A 17,250-nucleotide genomic window follows, 5' to 3' on the forward strand; every position below is an offset into this window, starting at 1 on the left:
CCTAGTGGACAGCTTGATATCTGCGTGGGGTGTTTGGTAGCCACTCTGAACCGACATTCAAGCTTTTGAAAGGAGGACAGTTTGCTTCCTTATCACTCACTTGTCAGAGTTTCTTTGTGTCTTTTGTAAAGACGTCATCTTCACAAGACATCCTTTACGAAAGTTGTCGCCCCGCCTGTAGTTGTCTTACATTCTCGACAGCGGCTGACTTTCAGCGTCGCACCAGCTGCCGATTCCTTCTCGAAGGATCATGCCTTTGGTGTTTGTCTGCAATGCTATCCCACACCCTCTAGCTCTACAGTCTTGTACTTTATACTTGGGTCTATGATGCGTTTTGAGGTCCGTTTTGAGTGACTTGTTGTTATGGGCTTCTGCTCTGTGTTTAGATGTTTCTTTCCTGTCTAGTCATCCCAGTACCATGGGTCAAAAAGTCCTGAAGTTGTTCATTTGCTTGAGGCCAGGTTTTCTTTATTATGTAGCTGCATCCTCCTGATCATGATGGACTACTGGGAGAGACCTCATACCGAGAGCCAAAACAAACCTTTCCTTTCTTAAAAAATTATTTTTATCTCTTGTGTACAGGGTTTTGCCAGCATGTTTATGTCTGTGCACTACATACACACTTAGTGGCTTCAGAGGCCAGGAGAGAGCATTGGATCCCCTGGGACTGGAGTTACAGACAGTTGTGAGCTGCCACGTGGGGGCTGGAAATTAAACCCTGGTCCTCTGGAAGAACAGTCAGTGCTCTTAAGTAATGAGCCAACTCTGCAGCCCTAAACCCTTTCTTCAAGTTGTCAAGACAACAAGAAAAAGTAACTCAGGTGGGTCTGTGTTGGGAGGAAGCTGCTTGTTTGTCCCGGCTGCCCAGAACCAAAACAACCACACAGAAACTGTATTATTTAAATCATTGATTGTCCCATTAGCTCTAGCTTTTTATTAGCTAACTCTTACATATGAATTTAACCCATTTCTATTAATCTGTGTATGGTCATATGGCTGTGGCTTACCAGCTAAAATTCCCAGCATCTGTCTCCGGAGGCTCCATGGCTTCTCTCTGACTCCGCCTTCCTCCTCCCATGCTATAGGCCAGGGCAGTTTCTTTATTCATTCACCAATAAAAGCAACACATAGACAGAAGGGCCTCCCATACCAGGTCTGTGTCCGGGTTCCATTTTATTTCTTTGATATCAAGTCCCTCCTTCCCCCATCCATACTGCCATGAGTCATAGAGTTTACTGGGCTGACTGACACCGACCAGAAGAGATCCCTGTCTCCCATCTTCACACACACAACCCCGCCATGCCACCCTCTCTTTCCTACCCCAGTCAATGCCCCTGCATCCAGCTGCTCGGGTTAAAAACCTAGAAGTCATTTTAATTAAAATAAAATAAAATAAAATAAAATAAAATTTTCAGTCAGGGTGGACTGGAACTCATGTTGTCACCAAGGATGCCCTGGACTTAGCTTCCTGTCTCTGCCTCCTGAGTACTGGGATTACAGGCCTGAGCCACACCTGGCCAGAATTATTTTTGTGCGTGCGTGCGTGTGTGTGTGTGTGTGTGTGTGTGTGTGTGTGTGTATGCTTGCACGCATGCGCGTTAGGCCAGACGTCAAGGTTGGATGTCTTCTTTAATTTTATTTTTTGAGATAAGTTCTCTCACTGAACCTAAAGTTCCTGATTTGCCAAGACTGGCTGGCTAGCAAGATCAAGGGATTTCCTGTCTCCGAGTCCCCAGTGCTGGCAGCCATGCCCAGATTTTACATGGGATCTGGGGATTTGAACTCAGATCCCCAATGATCCCTTCATGTTTGCACAGCAAGCTTGTTGCCAACGGACTCATCTTCCTGGCTGCAGAAGCCATTCTGAATGCTTCATTCCACTTACATCTGTTCTATGCATCTTGTCAATTCTTCTGCCGCAAGCGGAACGCAGCAGGCTACATCTATTCCCGCTCAGTTCATGTCCAGAGTCAGTCTCATTGGTTCTACTATGCCGGGTCTCCCTCTTGTGTGAAGCCCTTTCATCTTAAAAGAAGACACAAGGATTTACCATACTTCTGAGATTCAGTCTTAAGAGGAAACCATCAGCCTGGGGAGCATGAGTGTTTGTGATGAGATGTGAAATCGGATGTGGTTGAGAGTTGAGGCTCTCGAGGTTGCAGTCCTTTGGAGGGAAGGCAAAGCCCTGGTCTTACACAACCACGCAGATACTGAGCATCGAGAATGTGCCTAGTGTGGCCTGAACCGTGATGTGAGATTTGCAGGGCTTCCGAGAGCGATCCTCATCGGAAAGTATTTGGGACCACACATGTCTTAGACTACAGAGGTTTTCAGATCTAGGAACATGTGCATAGATCTCACTTGATTGAACATTTCTAACCCCCAAACCCTAAATGGTTCAAATCCAAATGTCTTTCCCATCACTGTTCAAAACATTTTGAATTAAGGACGCTTAATCTGTGTGGAAAAAAAAAATCTAAAACGTATTAGTAATTTTTAAGGTTGGTCACACTTTGAAATAACAACTCAGGCATGCACACTGGGTTAAATAAATTATAAAGATGAATTTTGTTTCTCTTCTTTAAAAATGTGGCTACTATCCAGGTGTGGTGGGATACACCTGTAATTCCAGCACCTGGGGGTCGGAGGCAGGAGGATTTCCAAGTTTCAAGCTAGCCTGATCCTTACAGTGAGTGCCAAGCAACGCCATAGTGTGATTCTGTCTCAAAATCCACACCAAACAGAAAGAAAGTGACTGTTAGAAGCAGACACGACCCTCAGCATACTTCTTTGGACAGTCGGCTGCAGTTCTGGCCTCTGGCACCCCCGTTCCTGCTCCCTTCTGCCCAGTCTCTCCTCTTCTGCACTGCCACCAGCAGTTGGGTCTTCCTCACAGTCAGCTTAGGACTGGGAGGTCTGGGTGGACAATAGGTGGGGCAGGGTGCCAGCTGACTTTTCAGAATCTACACCACAGATGTTTAAAGTCTAAGGGCTTTCTACCGAGGCCAGAGTGAGATTCAAGATCCCGCATCACTTGGAAGCCACCCTCAGCTTCTCTGTTCCACTGGGCACCAGGCTCCCTCTTGCCAGAGCCTCTGCCTTTGCTGTTGTGTCTGCCTGGCTGCTTCCATCACTCGTTTCCTATAACATTGTTGAGTAAAGCATCTACCACTTCCTGCACTGACAGCTGCCCCCTTTCCCTCAAGCCTTGGTTTACACACATAAAGAAAGGCAAGTCCTCAGATAGAACTAATTCTAGTTTTCCATCACCTTCAAATGGACGCCTTCAAGTGAAAAAAATCACCAAATGGTAAGTTTAAGATGTTCTCATGTAAACAAAAATATATGTAAACGTCTTCACACATGTAAGCACATCATTAACTGTTCAGGAGGACACAGGCCGAATAGGTCGCTGACGTTTTCTCTGGGTTCCTACTCCACACATTGCTCTGCGGCCCTCTTACCCACAAAGCAACGTGGATGAGCAATCTCTCCATGCCAGCTCAGAGAGATGTTCTTTATTCTTTTTAATGGCTTAAGGTACTCTTTTTGTATGGGTGCATTGTAATTCGTTTTGCCATTTTCCTATATTGATAGATATTTTAAATTGTTTCTAATTGTGTTTGCTGTTGCAATGGAATCTCTGACCGGAGCTCAATTCTTTGAACCACAGACAATAATTTACCTTCTCATCTGTGGGAGCTGGTCTCTTAACATCGTTTCTGAAATGACATACACAGCTCAGCTGTGAAACATGGCTGTGGTAAGCATTAGTAAGTTTTCACATGCATCGTGCATGTTCACGTGACTTCTACCTTAACCAACGTCTTTACAGTATTAAAGCACACGAGAACTTTCCGAAGACCCAGTATTTCTAATAATGCACGGACAGTGGCTTCAACAGCTGTTGGAAGGATGAATTACATGTTGTGATGATCCCCAACTATAAAATGATTTTTTATTCCTACTTCATAATTTTGCTATTGTGAATTATAATGCAAATACCTGCGTTTTCTAATGGTTTAGGTGACCCCTATGAAAGGGTGGTTCGACCTCCAAAAGGGGACGAGAGTCACAGGTTGAGTTGCTGCTTAGGGTGTTGACCTTGTATGTATGATTTCCTCTAAAAGGAAAACCAGGAACACACATCCAAGTTGCAAATAAATAACCTTCCTCAGCAGCAGGGAGTCGTGAACCCAGGGCAGCTTTTGTTTGGTCGGGCTTCTCTAGCTTTGGAGCCTGTCCTGGAACTTGCTCTGCAACTAGTCTTGAATTCACAGAGATCCATCTGTCTCTGCCTCTGGAGTGCTGGGATTGAACGATTGACCACCACCACCTGACCCACAGTAGCTTTTAAATAAAACTGGAGGGGACCTGGGAACTATGAATGGAACATAACCCAGGTGTGACACGTTCTTGGCACACTCTAAGGCAACCAAGATGGGGCTTCACCAGACACCCCTCCCGCTGCCCCAAACAGCAATGTGCACGGGACCAGAAGAGTCAACAGACAGCACCGCCCTTTTCTTCCATATTTGGTGGCAACAGAATGCATGGCTTTCCTGATTGGCCTTTGGGCCTTCAAGAGCAGGTCACACAAGCAGCCTACCACAGGAAGACGCCTTTCTTAGCTGCTTAGTGTGGAGGAACTTGATCCTCCATAGTATGGCGGCACGGAGAGGATCTGAGGTGACACAGGAGGTCGACCTTAGTCCCGGGAAACAAACACTGGCGGGAGAAAGCTGGATCCGAGGACCCCAACTCTGTGACCATGCTCCTCCCGTTTCATGAGGAAGCCCGCCTTCCCAGGAGCTGTGCTCTGTGCGTCTGTGTGTGATCGTTGGTTCTCTCCCTGCCTTTTGAGAAAGTATCTGTAATTAATTATCTGTGCTCATCACTCACTGTGACCTTCTGTGACAAGAATAACGAACTGACTTACGGATCAAGTGAGACAAATGTTTCTTTCCCCTTTTTTTCTTTTTTGGTTTTTCGAGACAGGGTTTCTCTGGGTAGCTCTGGCTGTCCTGGAACTTGCTCTGTAGACCAGGTTGGCCTCAAACTCACAGAGATCCACCTGCCTCTGCCTCCCGAGTGCTGGGATTACAGGTGCCTCCCACCACCACCTGGCAGACAAATGTGTCCTTAATAGAGAACACCTACTTATCTCTCTCCCAACTTTACCTGCACCAACAAGTTTCTACTGTGTAATTTTGTCTGTTGAGTGGATGGCCATGAGAAAGGACCCTGCTCACGTTAGCAACTAAGAACTTACTAGGTGCTGAGTGGTTTTTGTCATTTTGCTGTCTAAATTCAACCCTAACTAATGACCCACATTGACTCAGACTGCCCAAGGAACTAGTCTAATCAAGACCACACAAGTTGGAAGCAGCACAAACGGCTAGGACGCAAATCTAACCTGGCTTCCTTAGACCTTCAAGGCCAAGGCTCCAGACCGTGTTTTGAGATGCGCTCACGTGTGTTTGTGTGTATGTTTGTGAGATGAGTCTTCTGTTTTCAACTAACTAATTGCAACATGGGGCTTTTCATGGGTGTGAGCTTGTAGGTGAGTCAGGGGATTTACAAATCATGGAGGTGATTCAAAAACTGTCAATAACTTGAGTGCTTTTGAGGCAGGTTCTTATTCTGTAGCCCAGGCGGGCCTCACATGTGTGCACCACCTAACCTGGAAAGAATTGTCGGTAAAAAATTTTTAATTGCATTTTAATTCATGTTGTGTATGTGTGAGCACTCATGCAGGGGCCAGAGGACAACTTACAATAAGCAGTTGGTTTCTTCCTTGTATCATATGGGTCACAACTGAACGGGGGCTGGCAGGTTTGGCAGGAAGTGACCTTACTCTCTAGGTCATCTTGATAGCTCAGAACTGACTGCCAGTTTTATAAGGAACCCCTAAACAACTGTAAGGAACCAACATCACTCCAAAGGCAAACCCTTCTTTTAGCATACCGTGTTTCTACAGCTTAAAAGTGTGTCAGAATCACCTTTTCCAATTTAAGGAGCCGAAAGATCCAACATGTCTGGAGGGTCTGTTAAAAGAGCGCTGAATGAAGCAGACAGGCTAGAAAACACGAGACAAAGTGATCTTGCCCTGACTTGGGTTGTCCAAGGCAGTCACCATCTGAGCACTGGCAACACAGCAGGGACAACTAACAGGGATCAGCAGTGTGGCATTCCAATACCAGAAGCTGAAAAAACACTTGGCGGAAGACTTACTCCAGCATGCTGCTGGTGTATTATACACAAACAAAACTTTTATTCATAATTAAATGAGTCATGAACCATGAAGACTTGGCTTCTTCAATAGCCCTGGTTCCGATCCAAGCCGTGCCGAACGCCATGCGAAAGTTAGAAAGACAACCTGAGAAAATCCAGCTAAAGGCCATCAAAACACTTTTTGAAGCTTTTGGCACCAATCAATCTCCTGGGTACAGATTTGTTTGGGATGAAGATAGACAGGTGCGAAAACATTTACCCAACATTCTAAAAACAAACTATGTTTTATACATATGCATCATTGAAAACATTTCATATACCTTTTTATCCACAGGCAACAGTTCCTCAAATTCAAAACACCAGTAGAAAATGCAATTTTGTACATTTTTAGCATCTCATTTCCACCCTAATAAATGTAGCTGCCTCAAAACAGTTTCCTGTCTCCTGTTACTGGTCCCTTCCCCTGGTGCGCAAGCATCACGGTAGAGGTTAGAAAGCCGAGTCTGGTCATCTTCAAGCTCGTAAACACATCTGTGCAGGTCACTGTGATGGTCAGAAGTGAGGCGTTTGGTTTCCCTTCATGTTACCAGAATGGCCGGAAGGCGCCAAACTACGGTAGTGCTAATGAAGACGGAGGAGAACCAGCAACCGTGGCCAGTACTGTTGGTAGATTTGCTTTGTCCCGCAGCCACCACAGTTTCTAAGTCATACTCACTACTCTGCTGTACCTTGAGCTATTGCGGATTTATTGATGGATTATTTTTGAGACTGGATTTTATTCTCTAGCCTAAATTGACCTAGAATTTCACAATGTAGTTCTGGCTGACAGCATCCTTCGAAATGGCTAAGATTGTGGGCTACGCTGGCCAGGTAGAGCCTGTTTTTTGAGGCAGGCTCTCACTACACTATCGAGGTGTGCCTTGAACTCACCATCCTCCTGCCTCAGTCTCCTGAGTGCTGGGATTACAGGCTTGCACCACATGCCAGGTAACTGAATCAGGGCAGCCTAATCTCCCTAAAGAACACTTCTTTCTTCCCCTCTTGTCCACACACTTCTGCGTTGTTACCATGATAAACTACCACTGTGAGAATGACAGTTTGTCTGAGTCCTCATTTCTTGGAAATGACTCCTTTTGTGCTTTGGAGCACAGAAAAGGGGCACTGGGGGAGGGGGGCAGGACAAAGTTGAGGCTATGTCTGAAGAGCGTGAGATAGGAAACGACCTCCAGTAACTATGCTGTAAACACTTCAGCAGCAAGTGTGAAGGACATTTATTTTTCAGTAGTTGTTAAACCAGCGTATGTATCTGAACTGAAATACAAGTGCAAGCCCTCAGAAATGAAATGGTCAGTTTTCAACATTTAATGATTTTAAAGAAAAGCAAAAATAAAGATGCCTTCCATTTGGTTAGAACAATAACAGCAAACAAAATTCACTAATGCTTGAAACAAAATTATCTTCTTTCTGGTCAGAGTCACCTAGGTTATGACTTTGAAACAGCAGTGCTATCATCTTTCAATAAATGTCCATCTACAAATTAATTAACTTTTTTCTGAGGCAATCGCTGGCATATTATTCTTCTAATTCCCATGAAAGACTCACTTTTAAGATACAATTGCAGCTGCCCCACACTGCCAGTTTCTGTGTCACACACGTGCCTTAAAATTCTGTAATCAGCAGCCAGCAGGTGCCATATCGCATTCAGCACACCACAGGCAGTCAATACAGACATCCCCAAACACACCAAGGCTGGTTTTGTCAAATGTTTTATTGAGTGTAGACATCTGGAGTACTGTAAAACATGCATTATCTGTAGATTCAAAAAGGAGCAAGCCACATTGTCTTCACTGTCAAATGTGTCAGGCTTGGCATACATGATGGAGATTAATGAAGTATCATGAGAGTAATATGGTTCTTGAAAAGCTTCTACAATTTGAAGTAGGGTCTTAATCACGTGAAAAGCAAAGCTGTTCACGTTTAGCAATTCGCATTTCATTGAAGGTACACAGTATTTTGTAATTTAAAAACAAATAAAAATAATTTGTTTGTAGAAGATTCCCACTCCTAACTTTGTCTCTTCAGATTTCAGAAACTTTAATGTAAAAAACAAAATCTCCAAGCCCAATATATGCATTTTAGAAGTTGTATGTTTATCTGAGCAATAACTAAAATTTATTTCTTTTTTGGTTGCTGAGGTGTATTAAATTTGAAGAAGATAATATCTCCATCTTCAACAATATAATTTCTGCCTTGTTGTCTGTATTTTCCAGCAGCCTGCAAACAGAAAAAACAAGAGGAAATAGCTTATCACCGACAGCCAAATACACAGGAAAAACCCAACGCAAAGAAATGCTCCCTGGGTCATGTTGAAAAAACATGATGAAAAAGAGAAGTATGGTAAATTCTTAACACAAGTTCTAAAGCAAAGAAAAGCAAAACTGAGGCAGGACTACGCTTCCACACGTGTGTACATAATGCATTCTTACGAGCTGCTGATTCACGAGTGCAATTATACCGCTATCATTCCGTTTCCTGATATGCTGTTTATGGCGCATTTCTGATGTGTCTGCAAACACTCACCAAGTCACTCGAAGAAAACTGATCAGACGAGGCAGGAAAAGCTATAAGTGCTTTGCTTGCTTAAAGAAGTCTTTGGTGACCCTGGTGACATCTTAAAGACAGTCTGCTCTAAGAAGAGTAGTGCACAGCTGTGGCACATATTTCTGAATTTCCAGTAGCCCAGTTTAATCGTGACAAAGCTCTGTGCATTCTGACATTACTTCGGGCATCCACTCAGGGACAAGCAGACTCTAACAGGTTGGAACTGCAGACAGATCTTTACCACTTGTGAATCAGTCCACAAAGTGACTGATTTCACCTGCTGGTGTGCAGATCCGGACAGGCTCTCAGTAACTGCACAGACAGAGCAGCTCACCCCATGGCCCAGCACACTTCAGGCTCCTGAGCACCCACACCTCACCCTCACAGTCAGCAGTCTCCTGTGACTCCGGCAGCAACTACACAATGGGGACCTGAGGATCTTTTCAAAAAGACTTCTCAAAAGTGTTTTTCCTTCTGTTAGAATTTCTTAAGAACATGAAAACTTTGTCCAACGTACTTCTTCTAACAATACTGAAAGTTCAAAGTCACATGAAATTATATTAATCAGTAGTAAAAACACTAGCAAAGATCATACATGAGGGTCAAAATCAACAAACCAGACTGAAAAGCCCTCATGAGCATAGTTTTGGTAGTGTACTATGCAAAGGATTTTGCCTTCTGGTAATAAATAGGCTATTAACACGAAGCTTATCTTTAAAAAGACAATGCACTCTATTATCCTAAAAGGTATAACTAAGTAAATAGTCAAAAGATTTTTGTAGAGATGTGATGTACTGAAAGCCATATGCTACTCATTTCTAGAATCCTAGACCTACTGTTATTAAACTATCCAGACCAGTTAAATGAAACACACATTGACAAGACATATTAGTGTAAGTTTATACACTTTGTTAGACTCAAGTTTACTATTAATAGTGACAGTGTTTCTTTAAATTCTCTAGAGACCATTTAATCCATTTCCACTGCTATCAGAAACACTGGTTGAGAAAGAATCAACGCCCATCTGTGAATCTTGAGTGTGTATTAAACAAGACGCGTCGGGGCAGTTCATTTGCACTTGAAAGCAGCCATCTGTAGAAGGCAGCTTTGCCTGAGCAGATATGATTGCTAATAGTGTGACATCCCCTAGACTACAAAGCCCTCACAGCTTTTCAGGATACAGTTCACAGCACTGCACTCAATTAGCTATGCTGCGCCGGTGGTAGAAACACACACACACACACACACACACACACACACACACAGTCCTCAAACTCAAACTTCTTGTCATGTACAAGTAAACACTGTTGAATAAGGAGTAGAAAGCAGCTCATAATCCTTCAATAAGTCAGAGCTCAAAATTTTAAGTGTTAGTTTTGGAAGTTAAAAACCCGCGAGCTATTTAGGGATATTTTAGGTGGAAACGTCAGAAGCCAACTTCTCCTAATTTATAATAGAAAGCACTCAGTCTTATATGTTATTGTAAGCAGGAAACATCATTGTGTATTGTGTATTATAGTTTCTGAATTGTTAAAGGAGTTGCAATTCATGTCATCTAAGTTTATTTACCAAAGATCTACTACTAAAAATTGGTAAAAATTGACTTAGTACATGTAAATATGAAAATAAAGCTTTCATCTTGAATTCTAGAAAGAAAATATCCTCATTTTAATCTTTTATATGAAAAGAAATATATGCTAATGTGATATAACATGTTGACAAAAAAAATCAGATATTCTTCCAAGTTTAACTAACATTTCTAACAAAATTCACCATCAATAACTGCATACTTCTCTATATCAATACTCATGACACTAATGAAATTAATGGCTTTGTTTAGTTATAAACTGTAACTTACTCTTTTTTGGTAAATCAAAACGGCTCTCAATACTGAGCCAATTATATGAAGATTTTTCCTTTCCTGCTTCTAAGGTCCCAACAGTCCCATCAAAGCCCTGCAGTAATACTGGTAAGAATAAGCCAAACTTGAAATAGACATTCCTTTCAGATTATGAAGCGGTCAACATGAGTACTGCTTAAATCGTGTAACATTTTCTATGACAGTCTTCAAATGAAAGTAAAGCAGCTTCCTGCAAGGTCAACGGCAGCTAGGTGAACCATGCACTTACTGGATATTAATGTTTCTCTGTGTAGAGGCAAACAGGCTAGAAAAATGAATTTGCAATAGAACTTATATTAAAACCCATTTTAAACACTGCTTATCTGTAAATCAAATTATAGTTATTAGCTAAAATAAAGCACAATTTTGGACCTGCCCTCTAGTGTTGAAAAAGCAAATCAAATTTCCAAAGAAGAAAGAAACCCATGAAGTTTCAGCCAGCAAGTTTATCTGACTAGGCACCATCGTCTGTTTCCCTGACTTAATAGGGGTTTATTTTTAGTTAATATACTCAAAAGAATTATTACAACTTTTTCATTAGCTACCAATGAACAATTTTTTTATTAATATTACTTAAATGTTTATTTTTACTTTCAGTTAGAGAAAAGCAAATAAACAACAACAACAAAAACCCCCAAGCCCCAAACCCCTCCCTATCGCCATCTACGACTGACCCGAGAGCATGGACACGGCCAGCTCCTCATGAGTGGACATGTGACGCTAGCAGGCTACAGCAGACAGTTTACATCTATCACGGGATAGTCACAGGAGAGCTAAAATTATGACATCTGCAAGTAAGAAGAAGTCACTAGTTACCTTGACTGCATTCTCAGACCCCTCCTCCTTAAAGTCCTCGTACTTCATTACTTCAGCCATAATGAAGCCCTTTTCAAAATCTGTGTGAATCTTTCCTGCAGCCTGAGGAGCCTTCGTTCCTTTCTTTGGGAAAGACCAGAGAAAGAGAATTGCAGTTAAGATGACTGGTTACAAGCATCGAGTTTCTTTTCTTTGATCTGTAGTAGCTCAACTCAAACTTCAGTGTTATGCCAGTTGGGTGTCTGCTCCTCAGTGGGCACTGCAGCACAGGCCGAGCACAGGCCGAGCACAGGCCGAGCACAGGCCGAGCACAGGCCGAGCAGCAGGTGTCACAGCCACAAGCACAGCTTTGTTTTCCTAACAGTCATCTACGCTTTTATTGATTTAGATTCACGGGTGTGGGTTTCATTTCGATTTTCTATTCCTCACAGTGGAAAAAATAAAGATTTTTTAAGTAACTTTCAAGTTGAATTATAAAAGGTTTAAAAAAGATAAAAAGCCTTCAAAATTTCAGCTCATCTAAGGAACATATAAAAGTCAATATATAAAGGGCCATTGAAAGGCATTTCTAGTGAATCAGATAAGCGATGGTCAGCAAATAATTTTGACATAATCAAATAATGTCAAGAGTAATATTTTTGAACATTTTGCATAACGCACCCTGCCTCTGACCATCATGAAGGAAATTCAAGTCGAGATGGGAAGAGGAACGTTTGTAATTACCCTATATGTTAAATTACAAGAACACGCATTCCAGACACACACAACCACAGAAAGAAATCTGAGAAATAATGGTGACCTACAGCTGCTTAATAAAGCATGTTAAAGTGCTAAGGAGCCTGACACCAGACAGCACAGTTTTTATAATAAAAGATGTATTGGGTTAATGTCGCTATTCGCTGATGCTTACCTGACTGAGCGTCTTAGCACATTAAATCATGGGCATTAACAATCAGTCTTAAGACAAACCAGCTAGCTTCCACATTTCAAACCCAGGGAATATTCTCTCCTGCTTCACATACTTCAGCCTGAAGTTAGAAGGCTTTAAAATACCCATTTTAAATACACAGTAACAAAAAACACTGGCAATTTGTTTACAAACTTGGATTTGCTTTGACATTATTTTTAAAATTTATATATAAGGACCTCGGTTAGAAGCCAATCAGACATTTTTCTTCTTAAAGGAGAGTAAATCTCAGATTCAGAGTCTTATCTACCACTGTGCTTGACCAAATCCATATTTTTATGTATACTAAATTAAATGTGACAGAAGTCAGGACAGCACCAAGCACCGAGCACCACAAGCATGTATTCTGAACCACGGACTAACACGGAATCACAAGTTCCGACCTGTTTATGTTCTGTAACATGCAATTTATGACTACATACATTTCAAAATAGTTTTCAATAGGAACTACTATATTACAATATATTTACATTCAGAAGCAAATCATTATATTTCAGTCTATTGTCCTCTGGGAAAAAATTAGTCATTCTTTTTAGTCATTTTCAGTATATACTAATATTTAAAATATGTATCACATTCTTGAAGTTGAAAATGTAACAGTGAAAATAAACATCACTTCTATGAATTCAATAAAAAGGAATGAATTATTACACATTGAGTTTAGCTTTTTGAGCCTAACTGTGTATCTATGAAGAGCATAATGATGTCACATTGCTTTTATTGCTGGAATGTAATCCGAGCAAAGCAAAGGAGGAAAGACCCACCCGAAACCCAAACAAACTTGGCGAATACAAAATGAAAAGCAACATCAATTTCACCGCAGACAAACCCAGTCACACAGATTAAGCAAGCACAATGCGGGTGCGTCTTATCTCTGACCACAGGAGGAGGGTAGACAGATCCTCCAGGATGAAGAAATTCAGACTATGTAACAGGCAGAATCAATTGTTACCTGCCTCAATCAATGCCGCTCCACTTTCACTGTTCAGCAGCTCACAAATAATTAAAGTTACCCGGGACAAAAACCTCATCTGTAATGACTAGCTAACCGCCACCATGACAAACTTCAAAGTCAGTGATATTAATCTGAATTCAATAGTGTGGAACTGGATATAGCTGATGAATAAGTATGAATCTTACCCTGATGGTCCACGCACGCACTTCGTCCGGGCCTGCAGTGAAAAAGTATTCCAGCTGCAGTGCTGCAAACCCAGCCTTGATGATCTTTGGCAGAGCGCTGAAATAAAATGAAACAAATTCACTCAACATTTAAGTTGACTCTGCCAGGGACCCATCTAGGACTAAAATCATTCATCTCAAGCTGCAAATGGTAAAGATATTAGTAAATGACCATTCATCTTTCATAACACACTTACAGAGGTCAGATAGCTGGGCTATTTCTTAAAACACCCCTTCAAAATTGGTTTTAATTGCATAAACCTGAAGCATTTTAACTATTTACTATTAAGAATGAAAAATTACATCTTCCCAGCCTACAACTATTTTCATCCAATATTAATTATTTCCAGAACTTGAGCTATGAAAGCAAAATTATTTGATTGAAACCCAATCTTCTAACAATATATTATTGTTACTCAATAAAAAATTATGGCAAGTGATTCACCCTTTCCCCTCCCCCCACTGAACATGACGAAAGAGTTTTGGCGATCATCCCTCCTCAAAAATATACAGAACTAATACCTATGTTATAATTAAAACACTGTACGGAGATGACAGATGACAGTTAAAAACTTAATTTAAAATAAATCTTTTCACTCTGTCTCATGGTAAAGAAAGGAGAAGATTCCCTCTTTATAATGGTAATTACTCTGTCATTTATTATTCTATCAGCGCAAGCAATTAAATTACTGCAAGGAAATAGTTGATAATAAAGTGTAGGGAAAATGAATGCTAATTAACCTTTGTGTCATGTTCGCTTCCAGATACTTCTGTCTCTCCTCGGCACTCAATTCTTGCAACTTGAGTTCCAAGGCCCCGCTGAAAGGAATGACCAAGGCACCTGGGTCAGACTTGTCCACCCAGTCTTTAATTTTTATCAACCTGTAGACAAAAGAGGGCACAACATTATCTTGTAGTGCATGCATGACTGTACCACATTCATTATTATCAAGTAGCACATACATATTCATAAGAACTGCACGGTTTTATGATGCCATCTTTTTGTGTATAGCTTTCCAAGGTCAAGGCATTAGCAGGCAGCAATTTCTTCAGGTAAATGCGGGAATTTTCTATTGTAATTTAGTTTTACTTTAGCACATTATCTATAGAAACTCTATCACAAATACTATCAACTTTTTAAAGTTAAACTGAATTTGTTCAGCATTAATAGCTGTACTTCTGAATAAGACTATTTTATAATGTTTAATGTCCTTTATAAAGTAAATTTTAGGAAAGAGAACTCAAAGTTGCTTATACACAAACACACCAGAAAATGCCAACTGATTGTGAAGCATCTCTGGAAACCCGTCTGTCCCATCCAGACATCTATTGACCGGGTCAGTTCCTTCCTAATAGACAGAACCAACAGCTGCCACTGGTTTCCAGGGAGGTTTCTGCTAACATTAGTAACAACAATAACAAAAATGCAAAATACAGATTTACATGTAGCCAATTTAAAAATGTATCCCCACATGCTATTCTTATAAATCCAAACTTTGGCAGGATCATAAATAGAAAAACGTTACAGAAAGCCAAGTCCAGGAGGAAACATGGTAGTGGTTGCCTGGAGAAGCACTATTGAGCCTTTCTCCCTGAAGTGAGCAACTCTGAAAAGCAGTAGTTAGAACTTAAGTAAAACAAATTTAACAAATATAATTTAAAGGTTCTCATAGTTTCTTATTCTTGGGTAAGTGCCTGTTTCTAAGCCTGTCTCCTCATCTGTGGAAATGGAAATGATAACAGTATGCATGATACTGTAAAATCTAGGAAAATAACACACATACTAACAGGCAGTATCTTCGTCATTTTCGGATAATCACAGCATATTCTCCTTTGAGTCTAGGGGGTTTTACCCAATCTGCTTACAGATTTGGAAAAGTAACATAACTAACTGGGGTCATTCTATCAGCATCTATTTTTTATTTGTGCACACAGACTTGGCCCGCATGCCGTGGAAGTCAAAGTACAACTTGTAGGAGTCAGCTCGCTCCTCCCACCACACAGGCTCAGGGATTGCACTCAGGTTTTCAGTGCTAAAAACTAAAGTTTAATAGGCATCATGGCAAAAGACTGTGGGAGAAATATGTTAAATAATCAACATACAAGGCGTTTTTAAAGGTGAAGGAAAGGAAGAACCAAAGACCAAATTCATTAGAATTCAAATAGCTATTAGAAAGTTAAGACTATAGCCGAGCGATGGAGGGGCACACATTTAATGCCAGCATTCAGGAAGTAGAGGCAGGCAGATCTCCGAGTTCTACTGGTCTACACAGTGAGTTCCAGGACAGCCAGGGCTACACAGAGAAACCCTGTCTTAAAAAGAAAAGAACAGAACAGAAAAAAAAGAAAGAAATGAAAAGGAAAGGAATATGGCCAGCTGCACAGGATTCAGGATAGAAAAAGGAATGAAAATTCATACAGGGCTTGCATATGTTTATCACACACAGGTAGTTACATACTTAATATGTTAGTAGTGAATTTTGATCTTCATAATATTTGTATTTTTTTTCTTTACATCCTAAAAAGCATACTAACCTAAGATTTATTTTGGAATGAAGTATATGGCCTCAAATTATAATTAAAACTTGATATTTTCTTATGGAAAATTATGAAGGACATAACAAAGCAAAAAGGGGACTTAAATAGGTATTTTGCATATTATGGCATTTGACATTACTTTATAGATGAACTATTCAAATCTCTACATTAAAATGTTATCATTAATGGCTTAGTAAGAGACTTTTATTATACATGTGAGAATGAAATATGTCCTTTAAAAAAGCACCAAATACAGCTTTGCTGAAAGGGAAACAGAGCAAACCCATGTGCAAGGATAATGGAAAATATCACATATCCGTCTCTTGAGTACGGTCAACATAACCAATAAAGCTAAAACTGTTAGGAAACAAGAGGAGAAATAATTACTTTGGCTAAAACATGGATTCAGAATAACAATAGTTCCGCCGTGTCACCTCGCAGCCTTTCCTGCAGAGCCCTGAGGGATTATTTGCATTCCTCAGGTGTTCTATTGTACAATTCAGATGAATAAAGACTTACAAATCATTTCTCCACCGCCAATGGAAGACTTTGATCTGGTGAATACACCATTGTACCTTAACTATAATTGGCAAAAAAACCTGACAGTGTAGAGCATCAGACGCTTAATAACAAAGGGGCCGATCTCAAAGTGTTGACAGATGATCTTCATAATGCAGAAGCAGAGCGGGCGCACTTCAGCAGTAAATGAGCACTGAGGTCTAAAGGTCTCCAAAGTGACTGACACCAGACCCGCGACAGCCTCGCTGGAGAAAAGGTACCGTCACACTCACCGCAAAGTGAGTTCAGCTCTTTTCCCGGCAGCTCCACTCTGACTCCACTGTCACAGACAGCGGAGAAGATGAAAAGTGACGGGCTCTTTGCTGCTTTACTTTTGTGACTTTCACTATCAAACAAAAGTGAAACAGTCCGACATGGTTTTTAATTGTGTATTTGAACTAAGCCTTGGGTAATTAAAACATTAAGCTCAATTCAAGATTACAGAGGGGAATACATA

At 40.9% G+C, this 17,250-nt stretch overlaps 1 protein-coding gene across 2 annotated transcripts in view; it reads right to left on the bottom strand.

The window, feature by feature from the left end:
* Positions 1 to 7,984: 7,984 nt before the first annotated feature.
* Ola1 (Obg like ATPase 1) overlaps positions 7,985 to 17,250 on the bottom strand; it is a 123,316-nt gene continuing 114,050 nt past the window's right edge. For both annotated transcript variants that reach the window (XM_048425758.3, XM_085680948.2), the window contains exons 8-11: positions 14,439 to 14,579; positions 13,659 to 13,755; positions 11,552 to 11,674; positions 7,985 to 8,508 (exon numbers count right to left, since the gene is read on the bottom strand). In XM_048425758.3, coding sequence (XP_048281715.1) covers positions 8,407 to 8,508; positions 11,552 to 11,674; positions 13,659 to 13,755; positions 14,439 to 14,579 — 463 coding nt within the window. In that variant the 3' untranslated portion in view covers positions 7,985 to 8,406. The remainder of the gene's footprint in view (positions 8,509 to 11,551; positions 11,675 to 13,658; positions 13,756 to 14,438; positions 14,580 to 17,250) is intronic.

The sequence above is a fragment of the Myodes glareolus genome, chromosome 21, assembly GCF_982192425.1.
Source record: "Myodes glareolus chromosome 21, mMyoGla1.1, whole genome shotgun sequence".
NCBI lineage: Eukaryota > Metazoa > Chordata > Mammalia > Rodentia > Cricetidae > Myodes > Myodes glareolus.